This window comes from Tamandua tetradactyla, chromosome 3 (assembly GCF_023851605.1).
Source record: "Tamandua tetradactyla isolate mTamTet1 chromosome 3, mTamTet1.pri, whole genome shotgun sequence".
NCBI lineage: Eukaryota > Metazoa > Chordata > Mammalia > Pilosa > Myrmecophagidae > Tamandua > Tamandua tetradactyla.
In genome coordinates this window covers 182,013,786-182,036,525 of record NC_135329.1, presented here as the reverse complement: position 1 = coordinate 182,036,525, position 22,740 = coordinate 182,013,786, and the positions used below count along the sequence as shown (strand labels likewise).

The 22,740-nt window shown below is 37.4% G+C and overlaps 1 protein-coding gene across 1 annotated transcript in view; it reads left to right on the top strand.

The window, feature by feature from the left end:
- Window positions 1-22,740, top strand: part of DYTN (dystrotelin) — a 60,262-nt gene that overhangs the window by 15,747 nt on the left and 21,775 nt on the right. Inside the window, 3 exon segments of the mRNA XM_077151791.1 lie at window positions 6,284-6,395; window positions 7,769-7,917; window positions 8,379-8,556. Coding sequence (XP_077007906.1) covers window positions 6,284-6,395; window positions 7,769-7,917; window positions 8,379-8,556 — 439 coding nt within the window.

Below are 22,740 nucleotides of genomic sequence, written 5' to 3'. Positions count from 1 at the left end.
CTCATCATAGAGAAAGGGCATTGTGGGCCTCCCATAAATAAAATGATTAAGGAAATAAAATTAGAATTATTACCAAAGGCTTGGGGAGGAGGGAAGGAAATCAGGTCCAGGTGAGATATGCGGGGCCCCCCAACTTCACGGTGTGTGAACACAGGTGTAGGCACCGGGACTGTGGTAGGACTGAAGAGCTGGGAAAACCAGGTAGCTGAAGTCAAGGCAAAGCTGGAAAACAGGTATGGGGGGCAGGAATGAGGGTCTAGACCAGGGCTTGGCTTCTGCTCATTTTGTTCCCTTTACCTTCCCATACTTCATACACGCACCCCACAGATTTAATATAGGCCTACTGGGTTCACTAGAAAACTGAAATGCAGGTTCTAATTTTACTAAGAAAATGAATGGGGTTTGCAGAGAATTCTGAAAATACAGTAAAATCTCACTCATGAAAAACTCTTTGCATATAACTGAATTTAATCAATAAAACATGTAAATAGACAGGACTATTAGAAACTGAGAGAGCTGAAACAAAGAAATCTCCATGCTACAAAGAAAAGGAAAGTCTTTATATTGGCTAGTGGGGAAATGTGAATATGATTTACCAAGTTGTTTACGTATTATAATCATTTAACCAATAAGCAAGTATTAATTAAAAGTTACTATGTGTCTATCACTGTGCCAAGTATGGGATTAACTTTGCAGTTATATAAACTCAACTTTTGTACTGAAATATTCCTCTTTTTTTTTTTTTTTTTTTTTTACATGGGCAGGCACCTGGAATCAAACCTGGGTCCTCGGGCATGCAGGCAAGCATTTTTGCCGCTGAGCCACCATGGCCCGCCTTGTACTGAAATATTCTTGATTAAATTCATTGCTCTAGTTTGCTAGCTGCTGGAATGCAATATACCAGAAACAGAATGGCTTTTTAAAAAGGGGAATTTAATAAGTTGCTAGTTTACGGTTCTAAGGCCAAGAAAATGTCCAATTAAAACAAGTCTACAGAAATGTCCAATCAAAGGCATCCAGGGAAAGATACCCTTGATTCAAGAAGGCCGATGAAGTTCAGAGTTTCTCTCTCATCTGGAAAGGCACATCGAGAACACAGTCAGGGCTTCTCTCTGATCTGGAAGGGCACATGGCAAACACGGCATCATCTGCTAGCTTCTTCTCCTGGCTTCCTATCATGAAGCTCCCCGGGAGGCATTTTCCTTCTTCATCTCCAAAGGTCACTGGCTGGTGGACTCTGTTTCTCATGGCTATGTTGTTCTGCTCTACTGTCTCTGAATCTCCCATTCTCCAAAATGTTTCCTCTTTTATAGGACTTCAGAAACTAATCAATACCTGCCCGAATGGGCGGAGACATGTCATCACCTAATCCAGTTTAACAACCACTCTTGATTGAGTCACATCTCCAGGGAGATGATCTAATTGCAGTTTCAAACGTACAGTACTGAACAGGGATTAGAGGAAATGGTTGCCTTTACAAAATGGGATTAGGATTAAAACATGGCTTTTCTAGGGTATATACATACTTTCAAACTAGCACATTTATCATGTATAAAATAAAGCAAATACTACTATTCCTCTTTTATAGATGACAAAAACTGAGTCTCAAAGGGTTTCAGTGTCATAGGTCACACACACACACACACACACACACACACACACACACACCACAAAATGCCAAAGACAGAGGGCATGAAGTGCCATATTTTAAGTCTTAGAATATGTCCCTATCAATTGAGAATGAGATTAAGCTTCCTCTTAAAAATTTCTTCTTGTGAACCATCTTTCCACCTAGATATTCAAGGCAACATGCAGATAGCTGGGTGACCAGGGCGAGGTTTATGACCTCTCTGGACCTTAGTTTTCCCATAAGTAAAATAAGGGTGTAGGGGAAGGTGGGTTGGATCACATAATATCTGTGGCTTCTTTCTGCTCTTTAAAATTTAAAAATTGCTTGAATGTATTCCAATCTAACCTTAAACTCACGTTTTTGGTTCTCAAAAAACTCTAGCAATAGCCTTAGGGTTTTAATGAGATTAATAAAAGCATTCCAGAGAAGACGCATCCACAGATCTGCAGGTAGCAGGAAGAGGGTAAAGGCAGAAAGTTCTAAAGAAGAGAGGGATAAAAATCAAAGATTGTCCCTAATCTAAGCACTAAATTCTAGAAGGATATCATGTTTATGCGCATATAAGGTTGGGATGAGATTGAGGAATAAACCTTGGTTCTTTTTTGGTAAAAGCATCAAAGACAGACCAAATTCATTATCCACGCAATGGCCTTCTCACACCTGTAGGTAATTGGGGAGCAGAGAAAAGTAATTCAATCATCCCCTCAGTGTATTGTCCTAGACAAGTTGACTGAAACCATCCAAAAATGCTGGACAAAGCAGCCAGTGCTCAAAATATTGTCCACAGAAAATACTTAATTATGTAATGCACATTATATAAAAAGTGAATATCTTCCCACTTACGTATGTCGGATACTTTTTAAAGTTTTGTAAAAACTTTGCCAGAAGGAGAGGTCAGAGTTTACTAACCTGTTTTGGTTTTCTAAAGCTAATGCAATACAATGTCCAGAAATAAACTGGCTTTTAACAATGGGGATTTATTAGCTTCCAAGTTTACTGTTCTGTGGCTGTGAAAATATCCAAATGAAGGTATCACAGGACTCCAGGACAATGCTTTCTTCCTAAAGAATGGCTGCTGGCAATTCAGGACTCCTCTGTCATGTGGGAAGGCACCGGAGAGCACCAGCTGCTTCTTCTCTCCTGGGTTTTGTTGCTTTCAGCTTCTGGCTGCTCCGTCCCTGGCTTTCTTTCCGAGCATCTGTGTGTTTCTCTCTTTTAGCTTCAGTTTCTCTTAGCTTTTCTCTGTGCTTCATTAAATTTCATTTCTTATTTAGAGTTCTAGTAAGAGGATTAAGACCTACCTAGAGCACACCTCAGCTGAAATAGTCTAATCAAAGGGTCCCTTCCACAGTAGGTCTACACCCACACAAATGAATGAACTTTAAGAACTGATCTTTTCTAGGGGTACATACAGCTTCAAATCATCACAACCCCCCACTTTCCTGGTGAAGAAACTAAGTCAGTTTTTACACTTCATTCAACTCCTGCTCATTGAAAACCTGGACCAGGAGCCCTACAAAACGGTGAGCTCCCATTTCCTACCCAGAGTCACATGGCTAGTAATGGTGGGGTGTGTGTTCCAACTCTAACCTCCTCCTTTGGGGAGATATTATGGTGGATAAAATAGCAGGCTCTGGAATCAGTTGATATCCTTGGGCTGAAAGCCTACTTCTGCCACTTAGTCACATGCCCTTGTGCAAGTTGCTTAAACTCTCTTTGATTCAATTTCCCCATCTGTAAAATGAAGAACATAGTAATACCTTACCTCAAAGACTTGCATTAACCATGTTGGCTCTCATACACTGACTGTTGCATTGTAAGTGCTCAAAATATTAACTACCATAATAGCCTTGCAACACAATTTATTGTCTGACCACATAACTAGATGGATAAGGGCAGCCAAGGCTGCTGGTCTCATGGTGAGACCTGCTTTGCATTCAGTCAGATTTGGCCTTTCTGCAATCTGTTCTCAGGAGGCCTTCCAAGTTTTTATTCCTCTGTTCTTCCGAGGAATGAGCAGATTCTGACTCTTCCCCACCTGGATTTTCTACCGCTCTAATCTCCAGTCCAGCATTCCACATGCAGCACCAGTCTCAACTTTTTTCCATGAAAACTTTTCTGACCACATCAGCCCACCAGGATCTTTCTGTCTCTCTCCTACAGCACTCATTTTCCATGCCTTTCACTTGGCTCAACTATATCACGCCTCAACCATCCATGTGATCTCCTTGCAACACAATGTAAAATTTGAAGAGCATAGGGATTTTGTTGCACTTCCTCTTTATAACTTTTAAGACAAAGGTTGAAAATCCAAATGCTTTTAGGAGCAAAGCAAGCATTATAAAGAGGGAAGTAGGTCAGTTAGAGACTCTGGGGGAAGCTAAAGAATGCATGTCCAGTCTAACAGGGGAAGTTGCCAGTCTGCCCACACAAATTGTTGCCTTTGATGAAGAAGACAGCTTTACACCACATACACTGCAGTTAGTGATGAGAGTTAAAATAACAGAAAAAAAAAAAACCCACATAGAACCTTAACATTTTGCAGACAACATGAACCCATTCAAACACCCTTCAAAATTACTAATTTAGGACTTCTGGGTCTCTCCAGCCCTCCCCTGATGTCACAATATTTTTTTTCTTCTCCTGAGTGCTATGAGAAATTCCCCATCCTTACCTGAGTGTCTTGAGATCCCACCTCCCCTTATGACCACAAGGAGATTTAAGGTTGTAACTTCATAAAAGAAAGTCTACAGCCTTAAGAAACTTAAAAATAAGACATAAAAGAAATTATGTCTTGCTGATGCTATCAAGACGAGATTACAGGTGGCTGCCCGAGCTGGCCAAACCACTTACAGTGAAGTTATAGACTGCTTTAAAAAGGTATTCTGGGAAGAAGGTCCAAAAGCTTTTTGGAGAGGAGCTGGTGAAAACTGATGGGGTCAGAGTCAGCAACTCCGCTGAGGATCATACTGCCCGCTCCCAGTCCTGCCCACATTGGGGACTACAGAGTGGCAGTCACAACATTTCCCGGGATTGAGAACAAATTTGGACTCTACCTCCCTCTCTTCAAGTCAGCGGCACCTACCTCAAAAGTTCTCAGTGGAGCTCCGTAGGAGGACGGGCCTCCGGTGTCCTGTAGCTTTGTTGTTAGTGCAGTGAAGTTTGTCCCAGCTCAGAGTGAGGCAGCATTTCATTCTTTTCACCTCTGTGTCATGTTTAAATTCAAACTGAAGACTTTTATAAAGTGAAATCATAAATTTTTTTGTGTTTTCTTAACTAGATCCATATGAAATTATTGATAAGTATTATTTGGGCCTGAGCCCACAAACATTTGCTAGGGTTTGGTCAACACTAAAATGATGTGGGAGTTGGAGCAAATATGGATAGAAATCAGGGCTTTTCCCCGTAGACGGGGATTGCAGTCCCAGAGAGGCTTCTGAAAGGCAACTCCTGGTGCTCAGAGCAAAGCATTTTGTGTACTTCAACTGGTAGTAAACTGGGTGTATATTTATAAAAGTAAAAAACACTGAAGAAATGAAAAAATTATCAGAAATAGCCAGCCTGGCTTCGCATTTTAAACATGCTGCCTCTGGATTATATTATGAAGCTTTTATGTGAAACATGGTTTTTTTTGGTAATGAAAACCACATTGGAGATGTTTAGAAATCATATTCTGTTATTACTGGGACCGGGACTACCAAGGGAAAGTCTTTGCGCTGTAGGCAAGTACTTTGGGGGTTTTATTATGTGGACAAAGAAACTCAGATGTCGCACTGTTCCTGGATACACTAATCACAGATTACTGCCTTCCTGCCTGCTTCAGTCAATACTGTAGAAAGTACGCACACCTCTGGATGGGACCCAAATCCCTACTTATCCCTTGGAAGTGGCACCATTTACTTTTAAAGCCTACCTTATCTTAAATCATGTATAAGACAAATGTATTCCAATGTAGATTGTTATTTAGTTCGTGGTGCCCTGCATAATGTTCAGACTCATGTGTTTGTGAAGGTGGAAATAAACACTGTTTAATGCCAAAAAAAAAGAAATTCTGCGATGTTAAGAGAATTGGCTTGTAGGGAATTCCCCTTCCTTAGCTTTATTTCTTTCCTACATGCAGACTTCCAGAAAAATGTCAAATTCTTACTTTAAAATTATTTTTTATAAGGTCTTATCTCCCCAACACTATGCAGGAATGTAGGTCCAATATTACCATATCTTAAAAATTTTCAAGAAAAGCCAGAGTTCAAATTTTATTGAAGTCTGTTGGTTTTTAGGTTGGCAGCTAAATTGAAAATATTTAAATGCACTAAGCAGGGCAACAAAATCTGACTGCAGAGCTATCCAAGGCTTGTAGCACACAATAAACCGCGTATAGAAGGCACTCAACATTTTCTGAATGAACCAACCTTATATGCCATAGTTTATTGGATAAACCATACTAATGTAGTGTCATATTATCTTAAAAACTAGTTAACAGATTCCCTGATTTAAAACACATTTAGAAATCGTTCAACATCCCTATTAAATTAGGGAGAAACGTTATACTGACTTGGTAGCTCAGAGACCCCCTATAAGTTCTCTACGTGAATATTATTTTCTTTGGTCACCTACCAGTAGTTGTGTGAGCTGCATTTCCATTTCAATCGGCAGGTACCGCTGTCTGAAATGTCTCAACTTTGACGTCTGCCAGGTGTGTTTCTTATCTGGTCGTCACAGCAAGTCCCATCAGAAGCCGCATCCTGTGATTGAGCCCTGCGGCCAGGTAACGTCTAACGCAGCACACCAAACTGCGTGAACGGAATCTACAAGTGATCGCAGTTAGAAAACCTTCCCTCAAGTAAAAACAGAGATTTACTCCTGTCATACCTTATAATGTTCAGACTAAGGAAGCAGCAACCTCAACCTTAAATAATATCTCTCAATATACACATGTTGTCTTTACACATTTGTATATTTTAATAAAAGCTTTCGGAGGCAAGAAAAGACCAAACAGAGTCCAATCTGAAACCTTAGTCCCACACTGTTCGCCAGGGAATATCTGGGAAGAGTCAGAGTGGTTAGATGCATTGGAAATGGGTATAGATGGAAAAGAAAAGGGCTCTGGTTTGGTAAAAATGATACAAACGGGCTTCTAGCTTGGCTACTAAAAATTTTTAATATGCATTTTCATGAGCTCTGAATTGGGTGTATTTTTTAATTAGGAAGAAGTACATAAGAAAAACTTCACAGCTACCTTTTAAGTGTGTTTTAAAAGAAAATTACAAATACCCAGACAAGGGAATCCAGCCCTTTCCAAGAACAAAGAGAAAAAGAATAGAAAATTTAAACAAAGAGCGTTTAACTCTTTCCCAGAAATAACACTTTCTTTTTATCCATAATTTCCTATGAGTCAGTTTCTCCGTGAAGATGGCATCATCTTGAAATCCCACAATAATGAAGATGTTAATTAATCACTTTTGCCAAAGATAGTTCCCCTACTTCTCTCTTTAGCAAGGTTTACAAAAAGTCAAATGCTGGATGTTGCCAAATGATTTCCAGAAGGCTCTGCTTTATTAAACTGAGTTATCCAAGAGCCCTAGGGTCATTGGCCAATCGTCCTGTTTCTAAAACCCTAGAAAGAAATGGGGCTTGTCTATGTTAGAGTGACACCATGTGGTCACTTTATTTTTACACTTTAGATTTCAATCTCTGCTTTGTTTCCTTATGGCAGAGGTTCTTCACCTGGGGTCCATGGATGGACTTCCCTGAAGCCTGTGAATCCAGTGAAATTGTATACAGAATTAAATGAATGAGCATTTTGATCAAGATAAGGCCACAAGTTCTCCAGTTCTCAAAGGAATCTACAACTGCCAATGTAGACGACCATAGACTTATTCCTCTTTCATACCCCCTTCTAGCTTTAGAATTCCAGATTTTGGGGTTATTCTAAGAAAGAGGAGTTATTGAAGAATGCGGAATACTTAATTGGAGAATTATTCTGTATGTATATTTATTCAGCAAGAATGTGATTTATGTAGTCAGAGAGGAAGATTATTTTTCTAAGGGCATGAAAGTGAGTAACAGAAATAATTCCAAAATCTTTCATATGGGCAGTCCACCCAAGTAAGGAAAGTATACTGTTGGCCATTCCAGCAGATGTCAGCAAAGGAGAAAACAAAACTTCTCTTCAGGACTCTCAGAGACAACCTGCTCCAGGGGTGCTGCAGAAAGAAAGAAGCTGCAAGGAGGCAGCGGCTGCTGGAGCCGGTGAATCCAAGACTCTTGGCTAACCAAGCACAGGCCAGGTGAGTATGTATGAGTGACAGGCCGTCAAGTGAAAACCCAGAGCACCTGAGTATTAGGTTAAGCGGCCGGAATGTAGTATATGTAGCAGCTTTCATAATCCTGACCATTCTAAAGAAGGGAGTTCACCTTTTAAACTTTAACACCTGACTCATAATGTTTTTTACATAATCCAGTCCATTGGCAAATCTTGTTAGTTGTACCTTCAAAATATATCCAAAATCTGACTGTATCTCATTCTCTCCACTGCCATCATCTTAGTCATCCTCTTCCCCTTGCAATAGTGAAGTGACCTCCTTCCTCTGTGGTCCTCTCATGGTCTCCTAATGACACAGCCAGGGCAATTCTTGACGTATTTGATCAACTCATGCCACTCCTCTATTCAAAACCTTCTGTTGGCTTTCATCTTCAAATAAAGCTGAAACCCCTACAGCGACCCTCCCTCTGGCCCTGTATAACCCAGTTCTCCACCATCTCTTAGTCCTCACCTGTGCCTCTCCTCCACCTCACTCCATTCCAGCCCCACCGCGCTCCTCACTGCTCCGCGAACACACCAACATGCCCCCATCGCGGGCATTGGCAGTGCCGAGACCACCTCTCTGCGTGGCTTGACTTCCTTGCCTCCTAAAGACCCCCCAAAGGTCTTAGCTCAAATATCACATCCTGCCTAAGGCCTTTTGTGATCACCTTCCTTGACATTTCATTTCCTTGTGGGAACTTCAAATCCTTTCGTGATTCATTTCTCTTTAATGCACTTTACCACCATCTGACATCCCATGCATTATTTTGTTTGTTTGTTTCTGACCTGCCCACTCCACGCAGAGATGAGCTTTGTGTTGTTTCCAAATGTATTGCCAGAGTTTATAGCAATGTCTGGATGTGATGACTGCTCTGTACAGGTTTGTTAAATGAATAAATGAATAATAAAATCGATGTATATGTGATGGAGCGATGAATGAATAGATAGGTAAGGTGGAGCGTCCCTATTAACACATTAATCTTGAACTCTTTTAGAATGAAGCATGAGAGTCATGAGGAGTAAGTACAGTATCGGAGCAAGGCAGTAAAGTTTGAACCCTGGACAGAGAGACACAGAAGCCATGTCCTCAGTCAACTGTGTGGGTAGCCTTGGGGAAGTCACTTCACCTTTCTATGCTCAGTTTTTTCACCCAATACTAGGGATAACCTGTCCTTCCTACTCCCAGAGCATTTGTGGAGATAATTTGAAGAAAGGAAATTGCAAGTGTTATGCAAAGTCAAAAGTTTTTTAATGTCAGTGCGTTAAACTTTATGCGACGTGCAATAAGGCTCTCCCCCAAAGTGACGTTCCTTTACGTAATTAATTTTCAGTGTGGTCTAGATATTGATGAATTCAGAAATTCTGATTAGAGGTTGAATATTGGCCATTTCTCAATGTGTTAATAAGAAAAAACCACATCCTCTGTATCTGTTAAGTTGGTACATAAGTACCAACTTATGGTACTTACCATCTTCTTAGAGATTAATGGTTATTAACTAATGGTATTATTGAATTCATTCATTGATTTAACAGACATTCTGTAAAAAAAACAGCCTCCATCCTTTTGATGTGGATTCATTCACTTGGCATATGAACATTCACAAAACAGAATTGAAAGCTGGGTGCCAAATATCCCTACTGTTATTAAACATTTTATTGATTCATCAGTTGATGGACACTTGGGTTCCTTTCCATCTTGGCAATTGTGAATAATGCTGCTATGAACACTGATGTGCAAATATCTGTTTGAGCCTGTGTTTTCAATTCCTTTTTGTATACACCTAGTAGTGGGATTGCCAGGGCAAATGATAACTCTATATGTAACTCTCTAGGAACTGCCAGACCGTCTCCTGCAGCAGCTACATCACTTTACACTGCCACCAGCAATGAATGAAAAAATGAAGCATTGAAAAAGAACAGACAAAATGATTTCCATTTGCAGCTAATATGAATTTAAATCTACGAACCCCGAGTAATTTTAGCAAAAACTAGCAGAATTAGTAGGATTTTAAAGGTGGTAGAAAACAAAATAATATGCACAACTAATAGCTCTTTACTATCCTGGTAAAACTAGCAAGAAAATTTATGAAAGTCTCATTTGCAATACCTGTAAAAATTATTTTTAAAAGAATTAGAAAAAATTTTTAACAAAAAAGGAAAATGACCCATATAAGGAAAATTATAGTATTTCATTGAGTACAATAAAGAAGACCTAAGCAAAAGCAGATTTACCAAATTCCTAAAGGGAAGACACTAGCATAAAATTAAATGCATTTCTAATTAGAATTACAATGTTTTAAAATAGGATAAAATAATTTTGAAGATAACTAGGAAGAATAAAATACAACATTAGTCAAAATTATGAAATATAAGAATAAAGAGCAGGAATGTTCTTCAGCAGATATTAAAACTTCCTATAAAATCATATGACCAAGTACTATAGTATAAACAAAGGAATGGAGATGTATTTCTGAGGACATGAATAAAAAATTTAAGTGTAAAAGGGAACTAAACATGATAACAGTGGTAATTCAATGGGAGATGATAGCATGACTAGCTAGCCAGCTGAAAGAAAACAAAACTGAACCTTTATTTAATCTCCTATGCTAAAATAGATCCCAAATGGATTGAAATTTAAATGTAAAAAATTTTAAATAAAAAGACTAGAAGAAAATTTAGAAACTTCCCAAGTAAAGGAGAACTTCCCAAGTAAGATAGAAAAACTAAAAACCATGAAGTAATAAATAGACAAACATGCAAATTGAAACATTTTTCTATGATAAATTATATCATAAATGGAATCAAAATGCAAGCCTTAGATTTGGAAAACTATTTTAAGTAATAGGACAAACTATCCTATACAAAGAACTCCTGCAAACTGATAAAAACTCAAGAAGGAAAAAAAAAAGAAGTAGAATGAGGGTAGGGAAAGAGAAAGAGGAAAATACACGAAATATATAAGTAGACAAACACAGAAGAGGAATTCCAAATGGCCATTAAGCACTCAAAAAGATGTTCAGTTCAAATCTTTTGCCCATTTTTTCATTGGGTTGCTTATATTTTTTTTATTAAATTGAATGATTTCTTTATATATTATGGATATTAAAACTTTATCAATTATGTGGTTTCCAAATAGGTTGCATTTTACTGTCATGGTAAAGTCCTTTAAAGTATGAAAGTTTTTAATTTTGATGAGGTCCCATGTATCTATTTTTGCTTTTGTTGCTTAGGCTTTTGATGTAAAGTCTAAGAAAACCATTGCCTAACACAAGGTCCTGGAGATGCTTCTGTACATTTTTTTCTAGGCATTTAATAGTTCTGGCTTTTCTATTTAGGTCTTTGATCCATTTTGAGTTGAATTTTGCAGATGGTGTGAGGTAGGAGAAGATGCGGAGAAATAGAAACATTCCTCATTGCTGGTGGCAATGTAAAGTGGTATAGCTGCTGCAGGAGACAGTCTGGGGGTTCCTCAGAAAATTACATATGGAATTACCATTTGCCCTGGCAATCCCATTGCTAGGTATGTACCAAAAAGAATTGAAAACAGGAGACTCGAATAGATATTTGCACACCAACGCTCATAGCAGCATTATTCACAATTGCCGAAGATGGAAAGCAACCCAAGTGTCCATCAACTGATGAATGGACAAACAAAATCTGACACTACATACAATGGAATATTAGTCAGCTGTAAAAAAGATTGTAGCCCTGATACATGCAACGGCATGGATGAACCTTTCTCATGTTGACATAATGTTGAGTATAGTAGGCCAGACACAAAAGAACAAATATTATTTGATATCACTAATTTGAAACTTTTAGAATAAGCAAACTCAAAGAGTCAGAATCTAGAATATGGATTACCAGGGGATGAGGTGAGGTTAGGGTATGGGCAGTTAAGGCTTAAAATGTACTGGGTTCCTATTTGGAATGGTAGAAATGTTCTGGTAATGGATTGGGGTGATGGTAGCACAACATTGTGAACGCAACTAACAGCACTGAAATATATATATCTAAATGTGATGAAAAAGGGAAATGTTAACTTGTATATATAGTAACAAAATAAAAGTTTAAAAAAATTCATAGAACTATACTATCCAAACAATGAACATTAAATTAAACCATGGACTATAGTCAATAGATCAATTATCAAACTGTGCTTTTATCAATTGTAACAAATATTCCACACGAATGCAGGGTATTAATAAGAGGGTGGTATATGGCAATCCTGTATTTTATGCATGATTGTTCCGTAAACTTCTCTAATAAAGAAAGAGACTTTAAAAAGATATTTGACCTCACTAGTGGTCAGTTAAGTGCAAATTAAAGAAACAACGATACAGCATTGTTTTCCTTATCAGAATGGCAAAGATAAAATGAGTGACAACATCCAGTGCTAATATGGAAATATGACAGAAAATAGAAACTCTTGAAGCTTGGTGGAAGTACAAATGGCTTTAGACTTTTCAGAACATAATCTGATAAATATTTGTTCAGTCATTCAATAATTCATTCACTGTTCTAGGCAATTGGATTGTATCAGTGAATAAAACAGACAAATATCTTTGATTTCAGGAAGTTTTCATTCTGTTGGAGACACCAGACAATTATAAATAGGTATAAATGAATTGTTTACTATATTAGAATTTATAAGTGCTAAGGTAAAAGAAACAAAGGAGAGTCAGGTAAGAGGACTAAAGACTTGGAGGGAGGGTTGGTGACAAATGTAAATAGGGGGTGTGATGGCTTGAAGCTGTTATGTACCCCAGAAAAGACCATGGTCTTTTAATCCATTCCTGTGGGTGTAGACCTATTGTGGGTGGGACCTTTCGATTAGGTTATTTCGATTGAGATATGACCTGCCTAATTGGGAGTAGATCTTGATCCTCTTTCTGGAGTCCTTTATAAAAGAGGAAATTAAGATAAGTTCATAGAAGATTGTATAATTATATAGTTTTTACAGTGTTACTGTTTGATTGTGAAAACCTTGTGTCTGATGCTCCTTTTATCTAGGGTATGGACAAATGAGTAAAAAAAATAGGATAAAGTAAATAAATAATAGGGGGAGATAAGGGTAAAAATTGGGTAGATCGAAATACTGTGGGTCAGTGAGAGGGAGGGATGAGAGATAAGGGGTATAGGATGTATGAGTTCTTTTTTCTTCTTTTTGTTGCTTTTTTTGGAGTGATACAAACGTTCTAAAAAGGATCATGGTGAAGAATACACAACTATGTGATAATATTGTGAACCATTGATTGTATAATATGGTTGGGCTGTATGTGTGTGGATATTTCTCAATAAAAATATTTTTTTTTTTAAAAAAAAGAGAAGCTTATTGAGAAAAAAGACCTGGAGATGCTAAGACAGGACCTAGGCAAACTCAGAGAGGAAGCCACTGGAACCAGAAACTGAAAGCAATGAAATCTGGGAGCTAAGGACCAGCAGAAGCCAGCCATGTGACTTCCCTTATGACAGAAGTGTCCCAGATGCCAGCAGCCTGTCTTCGGAGAATGTATCATCCTGCTGCTGCCTTAACTGGGACATTTACAAGGCCTTAGAACTATAAATTTGTAAGCTAATAAATCCCCATTGTAAAAGTCAATCCATTTCTGGTATATTGCATTTTGGCAGCTTTAGCAAACTGGAAGAGGGGATCACAATGAACCTTAGTTAGAAGACTTTGAACTAAGTCTTGAAGGAGTTGAGGGAGTAAGACATACAAATATCTGAATAAAACTGCTCCAAGTAGAGTAGATAGCCAGTGCAAGACAGTGGTGGGCTTGGCAGGTCCACAGAGCACTGAAGAGCAAGTGCTGTTGAGGGGAATGAATGAAGAGACAATTCAAGAAAAGAGGTCAGGAAGCTAAGGAGGTGTGGCATATCTTTAAGGACTGGCTAGGTCAATGTGAAGACATAGGCTTTTATTCTGAGTGTGATAGGGAAACTTTGGAGGGTTTTGGGTAGAGCTGATCTAACTTATAAAATCACCAACCTGGCTACTATATTGAACTAAAAGGAGATGTCTTAGGCAGCTATGACAAATACCACACAGTGGATTGGCTTAAACAATGGGAATTTATTGGTGCTTGGTTTTGAGGCTAGAGGACCCCAAAATCAAAGCAACAACAGGCAATGCTTAAAGTCAGTAATACTCTGGTGCTGACTTACTGGCAATCCTTGGGGTTCATTGACTTTCCAGTCACATAATGATGTCCTCTCCTTTCCCTGCTGGGTTTTGCTGACTTCTGCCTTCTCCTTGTGGCCTTCTCTGACTCTGACTTCTGGTTTCTTTTTCCTTAAAGGCCTCCAATAAGCCATATTAGATCTAACCTCATTCACTAAAAATAACATCTACAAGAGATCCTATTTACAATGGGTTCATACACACAGGAATGCAGATTAAGATTAAGAGCATGTATAAATTGGTGTACATAATTAAATCTACACAGGAGACAAGAGTAGAAACAAGGTCATAAAAATATTTGACTAATTTCCTTCTAATGTTTCCATTTTGGATTCTTTCTTTACATTTTCAATCCATTTGGAATTTATTTCAGTAAGGGTCTAGTTTTGCTTTTCTTCAGATGGACATCCCATTACGTTATCTTTTCCCCACTAATTAAAATATGAATTTAATCACATATTAGTTCTTTATATGCTTGGATTGATTAGTAGAATTTATGTTCTTATACTTAGATCTATTCTTATACAAATAGTTTATACTAAGCTATGTGATCAAGGTGGTTTTATAGTAAATAAAAATATGAAGTAGCCATCAGCTGAGATGGGCAAGCAGTAGGTGGGTAGGTTTGTGGAGGAAGATCAAGAGTTCAGTTTGGGATGTAAAGATTGAGATGTCTTTTAGAAATCCATGTAGAGATGTTGAGTAGGCAGTTATATATTCAGGCCTGGAGAAAGGTCTGTGCTGGGGAATGAATTTGAGAGTTGTTGGCATATATGTGGTGATTTAGTTTGCCTGAGTCACTATCACAAATACCACATGATAGTTTGGCTGAAACAACAAACATTTATTGGCTTACAGTTTTAAAATCCAGAAGTCCAAAAGTCTAATATCAAGATACTGGCAAGGTTTGCTTTTTACCAAAGATTGTAGCATTCTGGTGCTGGCTTCTGGCAATCTTTGGTGTTCCTTGGCTTTCCCGTAGCATGGCAAGGTACCCTCTTTTCTTCTGCTCTTCTGTTTTCCACTTGTTTTCTACTTCTCCCCATGGCCTTTCCCCTTATAAGGGCTCCAGTATTCCAGATTAAGACCCACCTGCAGTTTGCCTCAATTTAAGAAAAATAACATCTTCAAAAGGTCCTATTTGCAATGGGTTCACACCCACAGTAATGCAGATTAAGATTAAGAACATGTCTAAATTGGGTTGTATAATTAAATCAACCACATATGGTTTTTAAAGTCATGAGATTTGGTTGAGATCACTGAGGAATGAATGTCAATAGAGAAGAGAAGCAGTTCACGGACTGAGCCCTGCAAAACTCTATGTTAAGAAATAGGGGAGGAAAGAAAAACCAGTAAAAGAGGCTGAGAAAGGGTGACAAATGCAGTGGAAAGAAAACCAAGAAAGTGAGGAATCTTTGAGAACAAGTGAAGAAAGTGTTTCAAGGAAGAGGGTATAGTCTATTACAACTGCTCCTGCTGCTTGCTCAAGTGAGAATTGCCCTTCAGATTCAGCAATGAGAAAATCATCAATAACCTCAAGAAGAGCAGGTGTAGAGCTGCGTCAAAGCAAAAGTCAGACTAGAGGCAGTTTAAGAGAGAATGGGAGATGAAATGAGGATTTTTATTGTAAAGGAAACAGAGATGGTATCGGTGGAAGGGTGACTGAGGTAACAGAGGTTTTGTTTTAATGGGAAAAATAACAGCACGATTGTATGCTGAAGGGATTGAGTTAAACGGGAAAATTAATGATTTGGTGTGAAAAGGAAGAACTGTTGGAGAAACGTCATTCAGCCGACAGTAGCAGATGGAATCTAGTGTACATGTGGAGGAACTGGCTTTCAAAGAGTGTTACCTATTAAACATAAAAATGTATTCAACGTTTGACCTTTTTGGAAATGTACCCTATAAGACTGAAAGTACCACTTCACAGTAACTGAGGAAGTTTGCTGCAGCATTGAAGGCAGGGTGACTAACCAGAAACAACCTAAATGTTCACTGGCAGGAAAATGGTGGAACAATATAATACAATGAAATATAATAAATCTATTTGAAAGAACAAGTTTTAACCCCATCCATCATACCAGAAAGTATTCAACATTATATAGTAAGTGAAAAAAAGCAAGTGATACAATAATGTAAATGGAATGATTCCATTTGTTTTCTTTTAAAAATCCAATATGCATTGCTTTTTTTAGAGAGGTTACAGGTGTATAGAAAAAGCGTATAGAAAATACAAAGTTCCCATATACCCCCTCCTAGTATTAACACTTGGCAGTAGCATGGAACTATTATCATAATTGATGTACTATTATTTATAGTCCATTGCTTACATTAGGGTTCACTTTTTCTATTGTACAGTCCTATGGATTTTTTTCCTAAATTTTTATTCTAGTAACATATATATAACCTAAAATTTCCCCTTTTAACCATATTCAAATGTGTTATTCAGTGGTGTCGGCCATATTCACCATGTTTTATTACCATCTCCACCATCTATTACCAGAGTATTTCTATCACCCCAAACAAATTAAGAATTAACTCCCCATTCGTTACCTCAACCTGGGCACTGGTACAATGTTTTCTAATCTATTAATTTGTTTATTATAATTATTCACATCAGTGAGATCATAGAATATTTGTTCTTATGCATCTGGCTTATTTCACTCAACATGACATCTGCAAGGTTCATCCATATTGTTGCATGTACCAGAATTTCATTTCTTTTACAGCTGAGTAATATTAAATTGTGTTTTTATACACTTTGTTTATCTGTTCATTGGGTAATGGACACTTGAGTTGCTTCCATCTTTTGGCAATTGTGACTAATGCTGCTATGAATATCAGTGTGCAAAATACCTGTTTTAAACCCTGCTTTCATTTCTTTTGAGTATATATTTAGAAGTGGGATTGCACCAGCAATGAACAAATGTACTTATATCTCCACATCCTCACTAACACTTATTTATACATTTTTTAAAAATAATAGTCATTGTAGTGAGTGTGAGATAGTTTGCATTTCCCTAGTGGCTAATGAGGTTGAGGATTTTTTCATATGTTTTTTTTGGCCATTTGTAGATATTTTCTTTGGAAAAATGTCTTCAAGTCTTTTGCCTATTTTTAAATTGGGTTATTTGTCTTTTTGTTGTTGAATTGTAGGAGTTCTTTATATATTTTGGACATTAAACCCATATTGGATATTTCCAAATATATTCTCCCATTCTGTGCATTGTCTTTTCACTTTCATGATGAAGCCCTTTGATACATCAAAGTTTTAAATTTTGATGAAGTTTTTTAAATCAATTTTTTCTTTTATTGCTCATGGCAATTCTAAGAAACCATTGCCTAATACAAGGTCCTGGAGATGCTTCCCTGCATTTTCTACTAGGACTTTTATGATTTGAGTTCTTATATTTAGGATTTTGATCCATTTTGCATTAATTTTGCTATATGGTGTGAGGTAGGGGTTCCCTTCATTCTCTGAAGACAGATTTACAGTTGTCCCAGCACCATTTGTCAAAGAGACTATTCTTTCTCCATTAAGTGGACTTGGCACCCTTCTAATTAGCTATAGAAGTGAGGATTGATTTCTGAACTCTCAGTTTTATTCCATTGTTCTATATGTCTATATTTGTATTAGAACTATGCTGTTTTGATTGCTGTTGCTTTCTAATAAATTTTAAAATTGGGAAGTGTGAGTTCTCCATCTGTGGTAGTCAGACTCAGTTGTCAACTTGGCCAGGTGAAGGCATCTATTTCTGTTGCTGTGGACATGAGCCAGTGGTACGTGAACCTCATCTGTTGCTGATTACATCTGCAGTCAGCTAGGAGGTGTGCCTGCTGCAATGAATGATGTTTGACTTAATTGGCTGGCGCTTAAATGAGAGAGCGCAACGCAGCACAGCCCAAGCAGCTCAGCATGCCTCATCTCAGCACTAGCTCAGCCCAGGCCTTTGGAGATGCAGAAAGAAAACACCCTGGGAAAAGTTTTTGGAACGCAGGACTCAAGTGTCCATTACCCAATGAACAGGGTGATCTCTGCTGGAGATCTCTGCCAGCAGAGATCACCCTGAACCTTCCCATGTAAGAAAGAACCTCAGATGAAAGTTAGCTGCCTTTCCTCTGAAGAACTAATGAAATAAATCCCGTTATTAAAAGCCAAACTATCTCTGGTGTGTTGCATTCTGGCAGCTAGCAAACTAGAACACCATCTTTGTTCTCTTTTTTCAAGGTGGTTTTGGCTATTTGGGCTCCTTACCTTTCCATATAAATTTGATGATTGGCGTTTCCATTTCTGCAAAGAAGATGGTTAGAATTTTGATTTAGATTGTGTTGAATCTGTGAATCACTTTGGGTAGAGTTCTCATCTTAACAATATTTAGTCTTCCAATCGATGAACACAAAATGTCTTTCCATATATTTATGTCTTCTTTTAGCAATGTTTTGTAGTTTGTATAGGTTTTTTACATTTTTGGTTAACTTTATTCCTAGATATTTTGTTCTTTTAGTTTCTGGTATAAATAGAACTTTTTTTCTTGAATTCTACTTCAGATTGTTCATTACTACTGTGTAGAAACACTACTGATTTTTTAGTTTGATCTTGTACCCTGCCACTTTGCTAAATTCATTTATTAGCTCTAGTGGCTCTGTTGTGGATTTTCCAGGATTTTCTACATCCAGGACCATTCATGTCATCTGCAAATAGGGAAATTTTTACTTTTTCTTTTCCAGTTTGACTGCCCTTCCTCTCTCTCTCTCTCTCTTTCTCCTTCCATCCCTCTCTCTCTTTCTCTTTTTCTTTCTTTTCTTTGCCTAAGTTTTTATAAACATTCTAGCAAATGTTTATTAACAGCAGTAACGATGGGCATCCCTACCTTATTTTTGATCTTAGAGGGAAATTTTTTCGGTCTTTCACCATTGAGTATGATGTTAGTTGTGGGTTTTTCATATACACACTTTATCATGTTGGCGAAGTCTCCTTCTACTTATAGTTTCCTAAGCATTTTTAATTAAGGAGTGCTGGATTTTGCCTTTTCTACATTAATTGAGATGACCGTGTGGTTTCCCCCCTTTTTTAAAATTAATATGGTATATTACATTAAGTAATTTTCTTATGTTGAACCACCCTTGCATACCTGGGACAGAGCCCAGACTTTGCTATAGGCTGATGCTAGATCCTGAATGAGTTAGGAAGTTTTCCCTCCTCTTGAATTTTGTGGAAGTGTTTGAGCATAATTGGTGTTAACTCTTCTTGCAATGTTAAGTAAAATTCACCAGGAAAACCATCTAGCCATGGGCTTTTCTTTGTTGAAAGGTCTTTGATAACTGATTCAATCTCTTCACTGCTTGGTCTATTGAGACCCTTATTTCTTCTTGAGTCAGTGTAAGCAATTGTTCAGTATGTATTTCGATGTATGTAAATGTTCGTGTGAGTACAGAAAATGGCGTGGAACAACCCAAGATACTGAAGTTAATTTGGATGGGGTAGGAATGTAACAAAGAAACCATGGATTACCCTGTTTTCTACACTCAAATGTTCACCCCTTAACATTATTAGATGCACCTCAGAACTTGGCCTCCTTCCCTTTGTTCTCATTGCATCAGGTAAAATTATTACATAATATCCTGAATGAATGGAAATCTGTCTGTTTTTTAGATATGCCCTCTCTGTGGACAAGGACTAGGATTCATCTTTTTTATCTCCAATAACTCGAAATGATAAGATGATTAAAAATCATTTTGAATAAAGGAATAAAATTAGTGGAATTATATAAAATGAAATATGTCTGACCTTAAGCCAGTCTGGTCTATTCTATGTCGTCTCAGATATGACATAATAAACACACATCTGCCCTTAGAATGCCTGGTATCTGACCTGAACAAGATGACCTGGGGGAATTTCTTTGTATTCTCATTTCTAGATTGTCAAGGGGGAGGAAAATAGAATTTTCATTCCTATTATTGGCTGATTGGCTCTATCAACTAAATAGTCTCTGGAGAAGAGCACAGAGAAAAAAAATGGGCTACTTTATTGCTATTTGTAGAGTATTGATTTCAACATCTGATATATTTTTTTCTATAAAAGACTTCTCTCAGTTTTATACCTATGAATTAAAAATTGCTTAGCCTGGGCGGGCGACAGTGGCTCAGCAGACAGAGTTCTCGTCTGCCATGCCAGAGACCCAGGTTCATTTCCCGGTGCCTGTGCATGCAAAAATAAATAAGTAAGTAAGTAAATAAATAAATTGCTTAACCTTTTGTGAAACTCTGTAACAGGCTCACCATTCAGTACAATAGCTCTAAAGTACCAGCAAATCTAAGTCCACCTTGTTCAACGGAAACAGCAGTCGCAAAGACCTCCAAACAAAAACCTGAAAGAATATCTCAAGCTCAGCAAACTAATGACAGCAGCCCACTTCATCAGGTAAGCCTATCTGAAAGGAAAAGGAACGCTTGTTAATGCATAATTAATCTGGACCATTTCGTAATATAGCAGCGAGGTTCAGTGAGCCATTCCTTAGTCTGGGAATAATTTCAAGATGCTAATGTGATCAGGTTGAAATCTAGGAACATATTTTTTTAAATAAAATTTTATTTCCAATCATAAAAGTGATGCATATTTATTATAGAAAATTTGGAAAGTAAAGAACAAAAGTTAAATTACACACAATCCAAGATATAACTTCTGTTAACATTTTGGTGCATTCCCTCCTCTGTAAACATTTTAATATAGTTTAGGTCATACTGCAAATACATTGAGTATATAGATCTATATCTGTATAAATTACAGTGTGAACACTTTCCGTTGTCATTAAAATTCTTGAAAATCATTTTAATGGTAGCAAAATTGTCATGTAAATAGACTCACCATTATGTATTTACCCATGCCTCTATTATTGGATATTTGTGTAGTTTCCAGTTTTTACTATAATTGTAAACTTTGCAGTTGAAATTTTTGTATATAATTCTTTGTATACAGTTCCCCAATTTTTTCTTTAAGATATATTTCTTTAAGTGGAATTACCGGAATGAAAACTGGAAACATTTTTGAAGTTTTTCATATTTACTGCAAAATTGTAACTGTTGGTTTATGATTTCTTTTTAATATGGAAGAAGTATTCTTTTCCTAGGTTGAAAAAATAAGGTGTTCTGTTGTGTGCAATGAGAAATGATTTTGAATGTGCTTATTTTAAATCCCTTTTTGGCATCACATTCCTCTCATTGGAGTATTTTCTTAAAAGATTCCCTAATAGAAGCATTTTTGGAATTGCTGGAAATAAGAGCTATACTTGTTTGGGGTAGGTTATTCTTTAGTTATCCTTTAAATTTATTTGTTCATAGTCTATTTAATTGAAACATTTATGAATCAGAATAGTTTCTCTCCCAGCCCCCCACCCCCAAAGGCTATCTCTGTCCCTCTGAGCTTTCACAGTTACTTTAAACAACTGGGCCATTTTTCATCTTTCTTGGGTTTTGAAACAAATAGTTATAGGAACTATTTGTTTCTAGCACTACGTGCTAGAATTCAGGAGTAAAACCTTAGGGCACTGGAGTAATATTTAGAAAAAAAATTTCTATTTGCTCAAGTTTAGTGGTTAAGTCAAGTAAAGTAATTTATTTTTTGAGAAAATTATCTGCCTTATCAAGATTTTCAAATTAATTGCTAAGAAAGGTACTTATCATTTTATTCATTTTTTCAAGTCTTGAAATTTCTACCTTAATTCGAATCAAACATGCTCACCTTTTACCCCAAAAGAATAATGTCTCAAAAAATCAAATCAAATATCCGTTCAGAAAAACCTGTAATAGTCTGAAAATATATAACGACTGGCCAGTCTTTGGTCTATTTATTATAATCAATTGCACAGTTTTTTTCCAAAGAGTAGGGCAGACCAGGTCAATCTGATGTATGCAAGGATAAAGTCCATGGTAAGTTTCTATCCAGGTAGTAAGTATGAATTAGTAGCATCAGTGGTGTACTCCCACACACGATTAATTACAGTATAATTTCCATTGCTTCTTTGTGCATACAGTAGAAGATTTTTAGTGAAGTCCCTTAGGAGACACAAAACCTATCCTCATTGACTTGTAGTGTGAATTTTCAGCTATCTGCTGATAACCAATAGTTGAGAATTCTTACTCCAATAACGTGTCCCCTCTGATGTGCAACCAATGACTGTACTGTTCAGTGCTTCAGTGGACAAAGCTCAGCTTTGAGGGGATCTTTCCTAAGCCTACATCCTAGAAGTGGGCTTCATTCAATTGACACCTTTAAATTGACCCAGTGCCCGCAGATAAGAAACCTCCACTGAGGACTTCTGAATATAACTTACTTAGAAGTCAGGCCTTCTTCTGCCCTGCCCACAGGGATTTACTTAATTTGCCAACACAGTGTCCTAGGATTTGAGGTTATTTAAAAAGTGGGAGAGGAGAAAAACAGTGCATCCATAGCTACAGGAAAATGTTCAGGAATTTTAAGAAGAAAGCGATGAGCCAGGGAAGTGAAAGAGGGAGAGAACGTAAAAAAAAAAAAAAAAAAAAAAATCCCAATGAAATTTCTTCATTAAAAAGAATAGAGAGGGTGGTACGATGGTGGCTCAGTGGCAGAATTCTCGCCTGCCATGC